The sequence below is a fragment of the Blennius ocellaris genome (genome assembly GCF_963422515.1).
Source record: "Blennius ocellaris genome assembly, chromosome: 1".
NCBI classification, from domain to species: Eukaryota; Metazoa; Chordata; class Actinopteri; order Blenniiformes; family Blenniidae; genus Blennius; species Blennius ocellaris.
In genome coordinates, this window is record NC_137650.1 from 35,349,451 (window position 1) to 35,366,236 (window position 16,786).

Consider the following 16,786-nt stretch of genomic DNA (forward strand, 5'->3'; position numbering starts at 1 on the left):
TAGAATCAACACATCTTCATAAAGTTAAACAGTTCTATCATAGCATCAGGTTTAACTAATCTCAGGTAAAGCCCAGTTGTTGTTACCACTTCCTTGAAGGAGTTCGGTTGTTGTCCAGACCGGAGGGAAGCTGGTGTCTTCTCTTTCAGTTAGCACCTCCTGCTAACTCTGGTTTGCTGGTTCTGCAGGCCGAGGAGAAGAAGAAGTTGATGTTTCAGGAGTCCTTCTTTGCAGCTCCTGGTTGTTCCTTTTGTTCAGACTGAGGAGCTGGTCGCTCAGGTCTGTGCTGGTTTTCCTGCTGGGTGAGGAAAGAAGTTCTGTGAGGCGTCGTTTCCCTGGTCCCCTCCTGGAGGAACTGGTTGGTTTTCCTTGGTTGATGGGAGATCAGACTCTGGTCTCTGGATCAGGGGAAGGTCTGACCCTCGTGGTCGGATCAGCAGAGGAGTTGAGGAGTGAAGGCCCCTGGTTGCAGGCCTCTGGTGTTAGCTGTATGCTAACGCTGGGGAGCTGAGCTGCTGGGAAGTAGCTCTTCTCACAGTGTTCACAGGAGAAGACTCGCTGCTCGACTCTCTTGCAAGACTGGTTTTTGCATGCCTTTATTGCAAGTGTGTCGATCCTAAGGTGTCGAATCTTGAGAGCTTCAACCAATCAGTGACTGGCTGAGTGCATGGAGGGGGGGAGCGTCTTGTGAGCAGAACGCAGGGGAGGATCAGCCTGCAAAAGGTCCCCCCCCCTCAGAATTCATATGTCATGACTGTGTATCATGACATGTGAAAATGGTCTTTCCTTAGAAATGAACAAACGTTCTGTGGTCTTGTGAGACCCCAACAGCAGCTTGGAAACGACTTTAAAATCCTTTAAAAAGTGGTTTTAATCAAACCTGTACACATGCAGGTCATACCTTCATATTTAACCTGTCCATCATTTGCATGAATTGAACAGTTTGTTCAAGACTGTGGAAAACTGTTGACCTAAGTTCTCTAAAGCTTGAGGCTATTGACTGTGGGTTGGATATATGACAGTAAAGTGTCAGCGTAAACACCACAGTCTAACTGCAGACACCGCACCTGTTTGTAGTCTACAAAGATGTGATGCTAATCTATGATGAAAGTACAGCTGGAGATCAGCATCTCAATGTTTGAGATGCCGAACAAATGAAATGTCTTGTTTTGTCGTGTTAAAAAAAAAACAAAAGCAGCAGTCGAGTGCGTTCAACAATCTGAAAGTCAAACAGTTGATTTTGTCTGTAGATGGACTGATCATATGTTTAGGGTTATTTTACTGTACATGATGATTCTCATGTCGTCATGGATACATGATGATTCTCATGATCAGAAGAGATGGAAACATGACACTTTCTGAATTGTCATTGAACTATGATCCAGGTTTTTACAAGTAGTTATGTACAATTTACACTTTTTGTCATGGAAACAGTTCTCATGTCGTCATGGAAACACTGAACTTTTCATGTCATCGTGGAAACATGACAGTTCTCATGTAAACATGACAGTTCTCATGTCATCATAGAAACATTGAACTTTTCATGTCATCATGGAAACATGACAGTTCTCATGTAAACATGACAGTTCTCATGTCGTCATGGAAACACTGAACTTTTCATGTCATCGTGGAAACATGACAGTTCTCATGTAAACATGACAGTTCTCATGTCATCATGGAAACACTGAACTTTTCATGTCATTGTGGAAACATGACAGTTCTCATGTAAACATGACAGTTCTCATGTCATCATAGAAACATTGAACTTTTCATGTCATCATGGAAACATGACAGTTCTCATGTAAACATGACAGTTCTCATGTCGTCATGGAAACACTGAACTTTTCATGTCATCGTGGAAACATGACAGTTCTCATGTAAACATGACAGTTCTCATGTCATCATAGAAACATTGAACTTTTCATGTCATCATGGAAACATGACAGTTCTCATGTAAACATGACAGTTCTCATGTAAACATGACAGTTCTCATGTCATCATGTAAACATGACAGTTCTCATGTAAACATGACAGTTCTCATGTCATCATGTAAACATGACAGTTCTCATGTCATCATGTAAACATGACAGTTCTCATGGAAACATGACAGTTCTCATGTCATCATGTAAACATGACAGTTCTCATGTAAACATGACAGTTCTCATGTCATCATGTAAACATGACAGTTCTCATGTAAACATGACAGTTCTCATGTCGTCATGGAAACATGACAGTTCTCATGTAAACATGACAGTTCTCATGTCATCATGTAAACATGACAGTTCTCATGTAAACATGACAGTTCTCATGTCGTCATGGAAACATGACAGTTCTCATGGAAACATGACAGTTCTCATGTCGTCATGGAAACATTGAACTTTTCATGTCATCGTGGAAACATGATATTTCTCCTGTTCAGTAGTCATGGCAATGTGTCGACCTGCCAACTAAGGTGGCCTTTAAACCTCTAAACCTAAAAAGATGAACCAAAACAAACAACTGTAGAACTTTACATGTTGGTCCACGGGCACATTGTTCTCTGCACCAACAGGTAAACAACATCCCGAGCAGCTGTCAGGCTTCAGAAGCCGCCCTGAATCACAGCTGCAGAGACCCGGCTGACCTGACTGAAGTCGGCTTCGCCTGGTTGGGAATCTTTCCAATCTTCCATCGTGAACCGAGTGTTTACCCCGGTAGCTAGCCGGCGTTAGCAGCAGCCGACGTGTTTCTCGAGCGGAGCCCGTGTTTTAACAACAAAAACACACACATGACCTCCTTCCTGCAGCCCGGGTCTGTGGCGGCTTGTCCTCGGGAGCTTACCCCCCCTCCACCCTCCACCCTCCACCCCCTCCATTGAGACAGAGAGCGGACAGGAGAGTCGTCACAGTTACAGTTACAGTTACAGTTACCTGGGTGTTTGTCTCTCGTCACCCGCGCTGCGTCCGCTGTCAGTGGGGAAAGTAGGTGAGAGGTCGGCGGCGGCAGCGTTACGTCATCACCCGCGAGCGCGTCAACTCAACTCCACTCTCCGCAGCCTCAGCCAGAAAAATTCAAAATGTGTGTGTTTGCACTGTTTATAACGACTGATCACCGAGATCCAGCCTCACACACTCTTCATGAAGCTCAAACTTTGATTGCGTTGTTATTACGGTAAGTAGGTCACAGCGCGAGAGCCACGTGACGCCTACGTTTGACTATTATATGTATACAAATAGAAATAATAATAAGGGGGACGTGTGGTTGGCAATAACAACAACAACAATAATAACAATAATAACAATGATAACAATAAATATATTTATTGTTGAGGGTTTCCCCACTGTTTTTTGTGAATAGAATACAATATAAATACTTTATTAATCCCATAGGGAAATTCTTCAAATAAGAATAATAACATATTATTGTTGGAATGAAAGAAAAGTGAATGAAAGAAAAGTGGAGCTTTAACCTATTTAACACAAAGTTCTTTGCTTAAACTGACTTCTTGGTGAAATTTATTTAAACAAAATGTTGTACCTTCAATAACAGCAACAACAATAATAGGAGTTTTGGTTTGCGAACTCTGGTGGCCTTTTTAGTCTTTTTGTAGATGGAGCACATGTTGGCACATTTTTATATTTCATTTTTTTTAAATGCCAGCCTTAATTAATGTGCCAAATTTGTTGAGTCCTTGGAGGCCTTGCCTTTCGGGCTCAGTCCCTGATAATAGTACTAAAAACAAAAAGTGGAAAACTCATCAAAACGATTGTAAATCATAAAATAGTACATTTTTCTGCAGATAAACTTATTAGAGAAATATTTCTTGCTGTTTTTAGAGGCTAAAAGCTAACGAACAGAAAACTATTTAACATTTTAATACAGTTTAGTAGTGGAGTCCCATCTTAAGAAGCATATGTATTAGATTAGACATGCAATTAGGATCAGTTAACTATATTTCTATTGTTACGTTGCTTCGGCCAATTTGGCAAGTAAGTCTCATTCTTACTCACGGTACTTTGTACAGCTACATATAAACAAATTGAATTGAAAGCTATTGTTTTCATCATCTCATAATGTTTCAATCATATAATGTCATTTATTTCCAGAAATTGCCTTGTATTTGGATCTTTAAAAAGGTAGAAACTGATGTTTCTCATGATGTTTTAAAAGAACATATTCTCACTTTGTACTGGTATGAGTATTTTTAACTGTATCTTTACTAGTAATCGAGTGAAATGTACAACTTGTAAGCACAAATCATGGACCATAATAACAATGAAGGGGTGTTTTATGAATAAATGGTAATATTGGTATCAATCCACTAAACAACGGATGCAGCTGTCTGATGTGAACTGATTGGCTCGACCTGCTTGTGGCCCGACATGGATGAAACATCATCCAGGAATTTTTGGGGGGATTTTTCCCTCTTTGATTTCTTTTCTCACCCGTTATGGTATTCACACCTTATTGAATAAATGGTGGGAATGAGTCCCATGTTAACATCTCGCAAGTGTTTCCTGTATTGGATTTCAGACAGCTGCAGACAGCTGTGTGATTACAGAGTGCGCCGTCTGAGGCTAAACCTCCCCATCCATTAGAGTTCAGTGTAATTACACTGATTCTTACCACAATTGTTCATCTTATTTTGTTGCATTTTCATAAAACTTGAGGAAAAGTTGAGCTTTAACCTGTTCAAGTCAAAGATCCATTCTTTTTTGGTGAAAATATAAAACGAAATGTTCTCACTTCAATCCTTCTCAGAGGTGTCGGGATGTTTCTTTCTTCACAATGTCAATCTAACGAAGGGAAACTGGAAGAAAATCAAATTATTTCCAAAACCCAGAGGATTCCTAAGTAGAACAGTACAAAGTACAACATTTGGGGGAAGTCCAGCCAATCTCTTTTCGGTATTTTGAAGTGGGCAAAGGTAATGGGACGTACCAGCACTTTGCAGCCTGTTGCAGTAAAAGGGCAAATATTTGACAAGAAATCAGACATTTTCCAGATACAGGGGAAATAACAGGAGTCTAAAGTTGAAATGATTCTTCAGTGAATCAACAATTGAACAGATAAATGGCCAAAATATAGAACATTTGATGGTCTTAACTTCTTGGTTCTCCACATTTCTTTGCCAGATTTTAAAGTAAAAAGAATCTTTGGGACGAGGGATTAAAAGCCTCAACTTTTCCACTTAAAAGTCATGCATTCAAAATGCGAAATGTGTGTGTTGGGTCATACCTGTTCTGCTCTGCTCGTCCTCTGCAGGTTCAGGAAAGATGACCGATAGCGAACTCCAATGCCTGTGGCGCCTGCAGACATCCGACTCCACCATTTAAAAGCATCATCACGCAATCATTAACTCGCCCAATTCATCACAGAGTGCACCTGAGTCCTGAGTTTCAAAAGACTAACCCTCGGTTATGACTCGGTCACCTTTGCCACGAGTGACGGCGCAGTATTTCACAACAGCAGCCCGGGTGGCAGGCGCACCGGCGAAACGACCCCTCGGTGCGGTGCTGCAAAATGGGCTGTGGGATTTACTGGAGATGATTGATGGGATTGTGCACGTGGAACACCTTATCCAGGTGGAACGTGTGCGTGGAGCTGCGTCGCGAAAGCCGCATCATAAACCTTGATAAATGACGGAACAGCGCAGCTCGTTTTATTAGAGGTGGCTGACGCTGGACAACATTTGTACAGCTCGCTTCTCAGAATGACGGTTAACATGGAAGAGATTCGTGTTTTGCGCCCACATAAAAACAAATAATGAGTCACTAACGGGTCAAATTGTAGCCAGGTCGCGTTGTACTTGCTGTACCGAGTCACGGATGCGGGTCTTTTTTGGTTCATGTCAGTTAGTGGTTCACGGCCCGACTCGTTTTTTACTGGATCACAGGCTTTTTCTAGGGAGAGAGAAAAAAAAAAAAGTTGTGTTGTGGTGAAAACACTTCGTAATAAGCCAACTGCTGTAGAGACCCACAACGTTTACATAGTGCGAAGCGAGCCATGCAAACCACGGGTATGACATGAACCATAAACTGTGAATTTAATCATATTTAGAACAAAAACATCGGAGTGCTTCGTGCATTCAAGATCTGGCACGTGAAAGAATGAAGCTGTCAAAACTGAAGTGGGGATTTTAAACGACGTCTCAGTCGAGATCAATTTCACTTCAAGTCACCAGAATGTAGTCGAGCCTCTTGACGAAAAACCGAGGTTTTAATTAAAATGCAGCTAATTCAGCCTCGAAGGGAAAATATTACTGTTTGCATTTCAATTTGAAGGTCATTTTCTTGTTTGTCGTGAAACCTGCCTTTTGTGTGCCCGTATACATTCAATTCAACTACCTTTGGTTGAAATCCATTCAATTCATTTGAATAGCTGAATATTGAATCGGGCTGAGGGTGGGTCACACCGGTGGAGAACCAGTGTATTAAAGAATCACTTGTCGCAGTGTTAAATTGTGTTTTGAATTGAACCGATTGAACAAAGGTAATGCTTTGAAGATCCGATCTTGTTTTTTATGATACATTATAAACTCATTAAATCATCTTCTATCCTGCTTTATTGAATCTGGAGCTGCAGGCTGTGGGAGACAATCTGAGGGCACAACAGGTAAACACACAAACGGAGACCAAGAAAACTCCACGAAGAAAGGAACTCAAACCCAACTTAGGCAGCTTTTAGCTTTAAGGCTCGGGCGCCAAGAACCTTTAATGACCTTTAAAGACCAAGACAAACCCGTCCTAGAAATCCTCACGAAGTTGGCCTATATATACAGGCCTGAACAGGTGAGTGTCTGAAACACTTTTACAACAGAAGTCTTTCCTGCTGCAAACAGGATTGAAACTTGATGCACCAAAGTGAGACCTCAAGACGGCACAACAAGTGTTTTCATGGCTGTGTACTTCAGTAACTTCTTTCAAATTAAAGCGCTCATATCATGTAAAACTGACGTTCTAAAGGTTCTCCAGCAGTACCAATCGTCCCCAGACCTGGAACGATGCCCCAGAAGTGAAGAAAGTGTGTCCTCTCTCTCCCCGGCTTGTTCCAGGTTTTAAAAAGTGCGTTGCTCCAACCAGCCGATCAGAAATCAAACCCTATATAGTGTCATCGGGGGTTTAGCCAATCACAATCAAGGTAGGCTCCTCCCCCTTTGACTCCTCCCACAACCAGGCAGCTCTGCTCTGGCACATGGCGCCACGAGAAGAAGTACCTCCTCCTCTTCAGACACAGCAGATTCTGAATGCAGCTCCTATGATCCGATATTCTAATGGAGGGAAAATCAAGGAAGAACTAGAAACTTTGAATACAAGTTTTGTAAAGTTGGATAACATAACCCCTTTATGAAAATTTTAGCAACAACAAGACACTAGAAAACCATTTAAATATAGAACATGCCGGCTCCTCCGCTAATATTTTGGTACGACCAGCTTTCAATCAGTTGTTTTTTCGTCTCTGATTGATGCGAACATAGTCGTCAGACACATTTTTCAGCCTATTTTCATCTTGAGAAGAGCCGGACCACAAAAATATGGTTGTAATAACCTTCAAATTTAAACTTTTAAGTTTTTCCTCGTTGAGTATACATGAAGAAAATGTCTTTATTTCCACAAAACAAAGCAATTACTCCTGAAAATGACAACAATCTCAACATAAATCCAATATTAATGGTACCTTTTTGACGTTAAATACAGTTAAGTGTTTAAAAAAAACCAAAAAACTCCTGTAACTGTTGCATTATGCATGTTTTTACAAACAGCACATTTTCTCAATGTGCTCGGAGCCCCGCCTCCTGCGAGCATAATGTTTGACACCCCTGATGTAGGGCAAAGGCATCAGCCGTGTTTATTTATCCCGGCACCATGTGATCTCTGCATTACATCACACCGAGTGTAATCAGTCAGCTCAAAGTATCCACACTTACATAGTTTACGAGTGTGGGAAGTTTACAATACAGTGTGGTTTTCATTGACTTGACTCAAAGTGCTCCCTCAGCCTTATACGCGGCCGTATTATAATGATAAATGAAAAAAAAAAAAAAGGCTATCGCACAAAACAAAACAAAAAAAAACAACGACCAAGGATGTGTTTTTATAAAGACTGGAGCCAGACACAGAACAAAGGAGCTGTTTTCAGCACTTAGATTACCATCTACACTCCATCCTCCCATGTCTGCGCCTCATAAATACCAAGGAGCTGCTTCTTCCTTCAGAACAGGTCTAATTGCGGTGCAGCGCCTGTGTGGTTAATTCACTGCAGACCTCAAAACCCCGTAAGGCCGACACGGAGCGCAGCTCTGTAATTTGGCATCAAGTGGCGCGGCGGCACACAGCAGCCATTGTTTGTGGCGCGACCCTTAGCATTTTGTGAGTCTCCTTAAATACCAGAAGGTCCTGGAAGCTTCTCCACAGGGGTTCCCACTCACCTTAAATTCTGAAAACAAGGCACTTTGACAGTTAATGCCTCAGAATGTAAGCCAGAACTAAATGTGATCTCTCACCCGAAACCCCAGAACATGACGGCTCTTCTTTCTTGTCCCATTATCTGTCGTCCTGCCAATTCTGATTAAAATCCACCCATAGGTTGTTCAGTTATCTCTTGTTAAGCAACCAGCGGCAATGAAATCCCCCTTTTTAAGCAAATCAGCACAGGTTTCCGCACTCAACTTTACACACGACCTCTTTATTTGAGAAGACACAACCCGACTCATTAGGTACGTTGTTATACAGTATAATGTGTGAAACAGAGTGCTGCCCGCAGTCTTAATCCCTCAACGTGTTGCACCTCCAATAGATAAACGTTGCTCTATTTCAAAAACTTTATATAAACAAGGAGTACAGATTAACCTGTTCAGTAACAAAGATACTGGCACTCACAGTATTTACTTGTAATAATAATAATAATAATAATAATACACTGTACATGTGATCAGGGTTACACCGCCGCCAGTGAAGGCTGTCGCCACCTTCGCTGGAGGATTGTGCAAAAGAAGAAAAATTAAAAAAAAGAAAGTGTGCAGGATCCCCCGGAACAAACGACACGACGGTTAAGTGTCCGGATGCAAACGTCTGTGGAAACGCGTCGGTCTGAAGCGCTCCGCCGCCGTTACATAATCCGCTCAGAGGCTTCATGGTGCATCTGAGGGGGTTTGAGAAAAAAAACTCATTCATTCAAATGTTTGCATCACACTTGGAGCCGTCACACAGAATCCAACAGGAAGTTAAGACACTGAAGCAGAAACGGCACCGGTTTGGTTTGTTGTTTTTAGCAGGAGTCTTTTTTTTTTTTTTTTTTTATAAGATTAAGTCCTGGAAAACTCTTGTGCTTTGGAGGTTGATGGTTCCGGTTCAAAATCTCACACACGCACACACACACACACACACACACACACACACACACACACACACACACACACACACACACACACACACACACACACACACACACACACACACACACACACACACACACACACACACACACACACACACACACACACACACACAGGCATTATCACTATTGGAAAACAACAGTCGTCTTTAAATACTGTGATGTGACGATAGTTTTATAAAGTTTCACAGAGTTCTTCAGGAGCAAGTGATAAGATTTAACCAGTGGGATGATGATGCAACTTACTTTTTTTTTCTAGTAATACTTTAATTTTATGAGCTTTGCTTGTATTATAAATCAGAGCAGGACTATTTTATGACACTGGGGGATTTTCTTTTTTTATATATATATGACCTTTTGTATCAATGTGACTTCAATTTATTTTTACTATTTATTGAGGTGGATCAGCCAAAAACAGACACGTTTTTTTTTTTGTGTTAATAATTCTTCCTCTGGCTTGTTCCCTATTATCTCTATGCCGTTAGTTAAAATTAGATGTACTGGTGAAACTGGAACACAAAATATGAAGTTTCTATTTGTCCAGGTTGATAAGCTTGTACAATCTGATGCACTTTGATGAGAGGCATTTTTTAAATATCTGGTCCCCCTCATATAATGCAGTCCAGCTCATTATTCCGATTATAAAGGCAGAATATACGTTAGACCTGCTGTAGCAGGTGACGTAAGATTGTACATGTGGACTGAAGGATGTGGCTATTGGCTGTACTGGAGACTTAAAGAGTCACTAAAACCAATAGAAATGTCATTAAATTGGTACAATTTGGAATAAAACTTCATTAGGAACTATGAATCACATTACAAAAAAAAAACTACAGTAAATTTAAACAACCAATTTCTTGGAACTAGGAACCTGAGATTGGTTAATGATGCAACATTTAGCAAATTAATGAGACAAAATGAAAACACAATGAATATGCGCGACTTTAGTGAATCAATCCATGACTATACACAAAAGATTTACATAAGAAAATATATATTTTTGCAGTGAACAGTCTGTTTTTGTTGATATTATATAATATTTTTTAGGACTTGCTTGAGTCCCGATGAAGCCTTTTCTCCGGTTAAGCTGCTGAATGTTCAGACCTTCTCCTCTTTTCACTGTGTCGGTCACTCCTGCATTCGGTCATCTCCGTCGCTGTTTCTGCCCAGGAGCTCTAAGTTCAACATGTCACAGCAGAGTTTTCTCTCCCAGTTTGGTTCTGGAAGCCACCTGGAGGTAAAGTGCCAAGCTGCTGGAGAGGCTTCCTGGGATTTTAATAAATCACATTTAAACAAGTTGAATTTAATTTTGCTGCTGCAGGAAATCTTATTATTTTTTGCAGTTTGAAGAAACAAATTGGACACTGAAGTGAACCCTGGTTATTGCCTCTCATTGACTTATTGCAGGTAGTTAATGTTGACCTGTGATGGTCACAGGGTTGCAGGTTTGATTTCCCATCTCCACGTGTGTCAAAGTGCAACTGGATGAAACACTAAATGGACCTTTAAACATCTAACATGACAGCTGTCATCACTTTATGGGCGGAGCAGTGAAAAAGTGCTATTTGAGTGAATAAATCAGATTTTTTTTTCTTCACAAATCACACCATATATTATAAAATCTAAAATACTATGAGCTGCTAGATGTGTTTTGGAGAAATGGAGAGCGTAGTTTTGATTAGAGTTGACGGTTCAATCTCCCTCCTCCTCCTCCTCCTCCTCCTGTCCTGTGACCTTTGAGCAAAACCACTGAACCCAGGATGGTGGAGGGTTGAACCTCTAAACAGGACAGGTGCTGCAGAAGCCGTTTGATCACGAATCACACAACATATGTGAGAAGTTCTGAGTCAAGATGTGACAGAAATGTCTGTTTTGATGACAGCTGAAGGTTGCAAACGTCTGAATTGTGCAAACGAAACCCCTCCAAAATAAAAAAAAAAATAAAAAAAATAAAAAAAGCAGAATGTTGTTGAGTTTCCCTGAAATGTCACACCTCACCTTGAAAACCCAGAAATCATGATTTTTAAAAAACGAGGGGAGGCTGGTGCGCGTGCTCAGAACTTCATGTACTCGTTCTTCAGCCGGCTCAGTCTCGTGCCGTGGCTGCGGACGATGAGCGACAGCAGCTCGTGCTTGTCCCGCAGGCCCAGCGAGATGTCCAGCGTGTCCCTCAGGGCGTCCCGGGTGTGCACCACCATGCTGAGGAAGTCGTCCCCGAGCCGGTGCTCGTCCTTCAGCTCGCCCTCCTGGCTCTGCCGGAACTTCACCTCCAGCTCCAGCAGCGACTTCTCCGAGTTGGCGAACGCCTCGGAGATCTGCGCCGTCTCGCGCCGCAGGTAGCGGCCGTAGCCGTCCTCGCCGTCCAGGTCGTAGGAGACGCTGCGGCCGATGCCCTCCAGCGCGCGCGCCGAGTCCTCGATCTGCCGCTTGACGAGGGTGAAGTCGTCGCGGATCACCGCGTCCTGGTCCTCGGCCAGCGCGCACCGCCGCTCGTCGGTCATCTTGAAGAGCATCTGGCACTGCTCCGGGTCGTCGTTCTCCTCGTAGTCCCCGTCCGGGACGAAGTAGTGGTGGAAGGTCCCGTTGGACATCTCCGGCTGCAGCGGACCCGAGAAGAACGCGGCGCACGTGCGGGAGGAGAGGATCCAGGCGCACACGAGCAAGTGGAGGAGCGCCATGGCGGTGGGGGTTAAAAAGTTAAATTAAGTTAAATAGAAAATCACTCGGATTACCCGGCTGGGATCAGTTAATCCAACATCCCAGGGTTTTTTGTTGTTGTTTTTGTTTCTATTCAGAGTTGAAAGTTTCTTCTGGAAGTTTCCTCTAAAAGTTAAATTGCTTCACTTTTCTCCTCACTTCTCTTTAATCCAGACCTCCAGCTTCCATCACCGCTAACGTCTGAGGAGGAAGAGTCTCTCTCTCTCTCTCCCTCTCCCTCTCTCTCTCCAACATCTGGATGTTTCTGCTAATAATACCTCTGCAGCTCCTCAGGTTTCACTCGGTCACTCCAGCAGGAAAACACCAGCTTCATGTTCCTTCTGTCAGCCCGAGATGCTCCAACAACCTCCCGCACTCCTGGGAATCCACTTTAATTACACTTTATGGATGATTTAAGTACATTCATTCATTAATGAATTAAAAACAGATAATGACTCTCCCACCTAGGTCTTAAATCAGACTTTAGACTCTTTAGACTAGACCTTTTTGACCCCAAACATGTTTTTCTCTGGTCATTTTCCACCAAAATCAATTCTAACTGGAGTCACAAAATACATGTGACCTTTAAAATGAGGCTGCAGGTCTTATATTCTGATCTATGAAGATAAACTGTGTCTCCTGTTGTATTTATGAAGCTTCACTTAAAATTTAGGAGGGTAAACGTTACACTACATTTCCTGCTGTTTTTCTACCCGATTATAAAGGTTTCATTTGTTTGAGATTTCTTTGCTGTTTTAACCATTTTTGTTTGTTTTTCCAGCTTTTTTTCTTAAAAAAAACAGTCATTTTAGTTCTTATTTTTTTTAATAAAGGCTGTTTTAGCCGTTTTCCCCTCATTTCTTGTGGTTTTAATTATTTCCCCCATTTTAGCCATTTTATTTCTGCCTTTTCATAAAGCCCCTTTATAGCCAAGAGTTAAAGCTCATTGTGAAAACGGCTGTGTGCATAAGTAAAATGAAAACAAGGTAAAATGTTTAAGCAGATATACTTTTTAAAGGTTGTCTTTCTTTTCCCTTTTCTGCAATTCTCAACCTTTTTATTTCGATGCATTTCATAATCTTTATCACTTAAGATTTTTTAATCATTTTGCTTTAATGTCTTTTATTGATCAAAGTCAAGTCCTTTTATTTGTAGTTCTTATTTATTTTTGTCACAAACAAATACACCATGAAATGCTTTTAGTACTTTATTATCAATCTAATACGAGAAGAATACAAGGCACACAATAATGTTAATAACGATAATGAAAATCAGAGCGCAAGATCTTTACGTAGAAAATAATCCACATTTTACTCAGTGTCTCTGGGAAAGGAGCGACGTATAAGAATGCCATTTCCAATTTGGTGACTTTATCCACGACTAACGCAGCGTTTCTGTTGGACACGGTGGCTAAAGTTGTCCGACTTTGAGCTGCGGTGCAGAAACGTGACCGTCAAGTTTCCTCCAACATGAAGCCACCTGTTATTTTCAGTCTTTTGCTGGCATCAGATTTCAAGTGGAGTTTTACTTCAAAGGAAGTAAAAATAAATCCGGCAGTCACCTGTTGAGTGACGGGGAGCCGCCGCAGCTCAGGCCCACCAGTCGCCAAGCTGGAAAAGAAGAAGAAGAAGAAGAAATAAATGCAGTGAAACAAATGACGTTCCTGAATTAAGACGGTGAGTCAACAGAATCGTGGTAAAAGTCCAGCAGAGTGTTTTCCTTCAGGAAGAGACGCCCCAGCAGGGGAAGAATCTGGTGGAGAAGCAGCATGTTTACGGTGAGATAATTGAGGATAGCCACAGTTCCACCCGACCGGCGTCTATTTTCCCAGTAGACAGAGGCGGAGGCGCAGCTTCACCTTCCCCACAGAGAAGCTCCGCCTCTTTCCACAGAGCGACGTGGCGTCGTGACGTTCGTCCAGCAAAACAAGTCTAAATAGGTAAAGCCATTGTTTGAAAGTTCATTTAGGTCGAACAAATGAAAGATTTTTGGCCCGCGGGCCTCATGTTTGACCCTCCTCACGTTGTATAACATTACATAACATTATATAACATGATGGACACATCGAAAAGTGCAGAGGTATGCTTGACATATTCAAAAGTAATTACAAAAAAAAAAAAAAGATTAAGAACAATACCAAGAGGCTTCAGACATTCTTTCAATTTCACATTAAGTTCTCACAGAAACTAGATGAAGAGGAAAAAAAGTGTTAACCCTTTAAGTACTGTACCTCAAAGTCAAGGTCATTTACACATAATAGGTCATTTAACAAAACACGGCAACATTTTAAACACTCTCATTTGTGATAAAGTGCCTCCAACTTTAAGTGTGACTGACCCAGTAGGGGTTTGCGCCCAGCGTGGAAAACTGCTTCTCAAACTGAGCTTGACTCAGTGACTCAGCAATGGGACTCAAAGTGACTCAGCAATCAGACTCAAAGTGACTCAGCAATGGGACTCAGTGACTCAGCAATCGGACTCAAAGTGACTCAGCAATCAGACTCAAAGTGACTCAGCAATGGGACTCAAACTGACTCAGCAATCAGACTCAAAGTGACTCAGCAATCAGACTCAAAGTGACTCAGCAATCGGACTCAAAGTGACTCAGCAATCAGACTCAAAGTGACTCAGCAATGGGACTCAGTGACTCAGCAATCGGACTCAAAGTGACTCAGCAATGGGACTCAAACTGACTCAGCAATCAGACTCAAAGTGACTCAGCAATCAGACTCAAAGTGCCGCCCGATTTAGCAGAAAAGACTTTAATTTAAACCGTCGGCACCAAGGAGGCCGAGTTCTGCCCTCAACTGTGTCATGTGCTTGGAAAACTGAGATTTATACATTGAAGGGAGGTCGGCCATTAGTGGATCCACGTATTGCCACACTTCTTAATCAGCAGTATGAAAAAGCAAAACACTGGGAGAGAGAAGGGATATATATATAAATATAGATTTATTCGTGGTGTCAATCGATTAGAAAAATGTGTACTTAATTGCAATTTTTGCAGTTTTTCTCCTGAAGCCTGAAGCCTGTAATGGATATTTATTCAGGGAACACCACAGAAGTAATGTCGACTCAACATTTGAACAGGTCATTATACTCTTACCTAGTTTATTCCATCTCCTTCGAGAAAGTTTTAAAAAGCCTCGATCAGAACAAAACGAAAACGTTCCTTTTTTTGGCAGAGCCTTTATGCATCCATAAAAATGTGTACTATTGTAAGTGTGCAAATTGGAATACACATCTGTATATATGAAACAAAGCCTGTTGGTTCAACCCAGCGCACCAGATTCTATTCTGCCAAATGGGCAAAGAAATATTTCCAAGAAAACATAATTTCACTTTAGAAGATAAATTGAAATAATTGCAACTGTTGTAACGTAACGTCTGCATCCAATCTCTCCCGTGAGGATGAATTTAAAAACACGTTTGGTTCCCTCATTATGTCGTATGCAGCTCCCAAACAAGATCAGCCCTAAAAGTTAAGGCTTTATGGCTGGAGACATAAATTAAAGTAATGACTGAGTAATAATCAGGCATTATGAACCTCATGTAAAACTTAAAGGATCATTTCTGCACATTTCTGCCTGGAACTTTCCTCTCTCGCCCCCTTTTCACCAAACTCTGCTTCATCTGATAGAACTTCAACAAAACGGACTTTCTGGAACTATAAAGCCTCGTAGCCTCGGTTATAACAACAACAGCTGTACAACAAATGTGCATCAACACGGTCTTAAAATAAATTGTAGCACCTGACATGTTCCCCTCTCTCCATGTAAAACAATAACGAGCTTGTTTGTCTCATTTCTGGACTCTGACAGCAGCAGTGAAGCCATGACGGCCGTCATACTTTCTGTTTTTAAACACCTACAGCCGGAGATGGGACGTCTCCACATTTCCCTGTTAAAATACTTCTTCAGCATTCAAGAGGATTAATAAATACGGTTTGTGCACTTTTCTGAACTTGAGGTATTTTGAAGCACATTTTCCAGGATTTGGTCCAACTTGAATGAGAACAGTATATATTCTTTCTTATCTGCTTAATGTTTGAGATTTCCCCCCCGTGTTTTAGCGGCGCCGTCTTATATTTTCCCGTTTAAGATCTCGACGATCCAACACCTGCACTCTGCTCGAACAAAACCCCGCACCGGGTTTTCCTTTACTGCCTCGCTGATCACCTGAGAGCACGACGAACCCTCAAGCCCTTTGATGAAAATGGCTTCGAATGTTCCTCCTCACTAAAGCGTCCCATTCATCAGAGCACATCCTGTTTGACAGCTTTTGCATGAACTCAATTCAGTTTTATTTATATAGCGCTGAATAGTTTCCAGGAAAAAGGCAAGTCAAGGTGCGGTTCCACGGCACTTTGTGTCGTGGGGCGGGACGGGTTTTCGCACGGTCCGACCGAAAAGTCGTGGATGGTACGGAAAGAACCCGCGGCCACCGGGTACGAATTTCCTCTACCCTTCTGCTGAGGTACCGAGCACCGAGGACCAGTCTGTGAGGAGCAGCGACGGCCATAATAATACTACTAATAACTATTATTCTTATTATTATCATCATTAAGATGGAGGGATGGCTTCAAGTTGAAAGGGATAACTCAGTGGCTCGGCGCCATCTGGATCAGAGCAGAAAACCTCCCGCAGCTCTCGGTCTTCCACATTTAGACGTAACTTAAAATCTATGAAACACTTCTTGGCTGCACTTCTTAGGGCATT

At 41.9% G+C, this 16,786-nt stretch overlaps 1 protein-coding gene across 1 annotated transcript; it reads right to left on the reverse strand.

Moving 5' to 3' along the window:
* Positions 1-7,748: 7,748 nt before the first annotated feature.
* fibinb (fin bud initiation factor b) lies at positions 7,749-12,296 on the reverse strand. Its single transcript, XM_080511140.1, has 2 exons — positions 11,371-12,296; positions 7,749-9,120 (listed from the first exon to the last, which is right to left on the reverse strand). Exon 1 carries the CDS (start codon positions 12,048-12,050, stop codon positions 11,427-11,429), a length of 624 nt encoding a protein of 207 aa, XP_080367266.1. The 5' UTR covers positions 12,051-12,296; the 3' UTR covers positions 7,749-9,120; positions 11,371-11,426.
* Between the last annotated feature and the right edge of the window lie 4,490 nt (positions 12,297-16,786).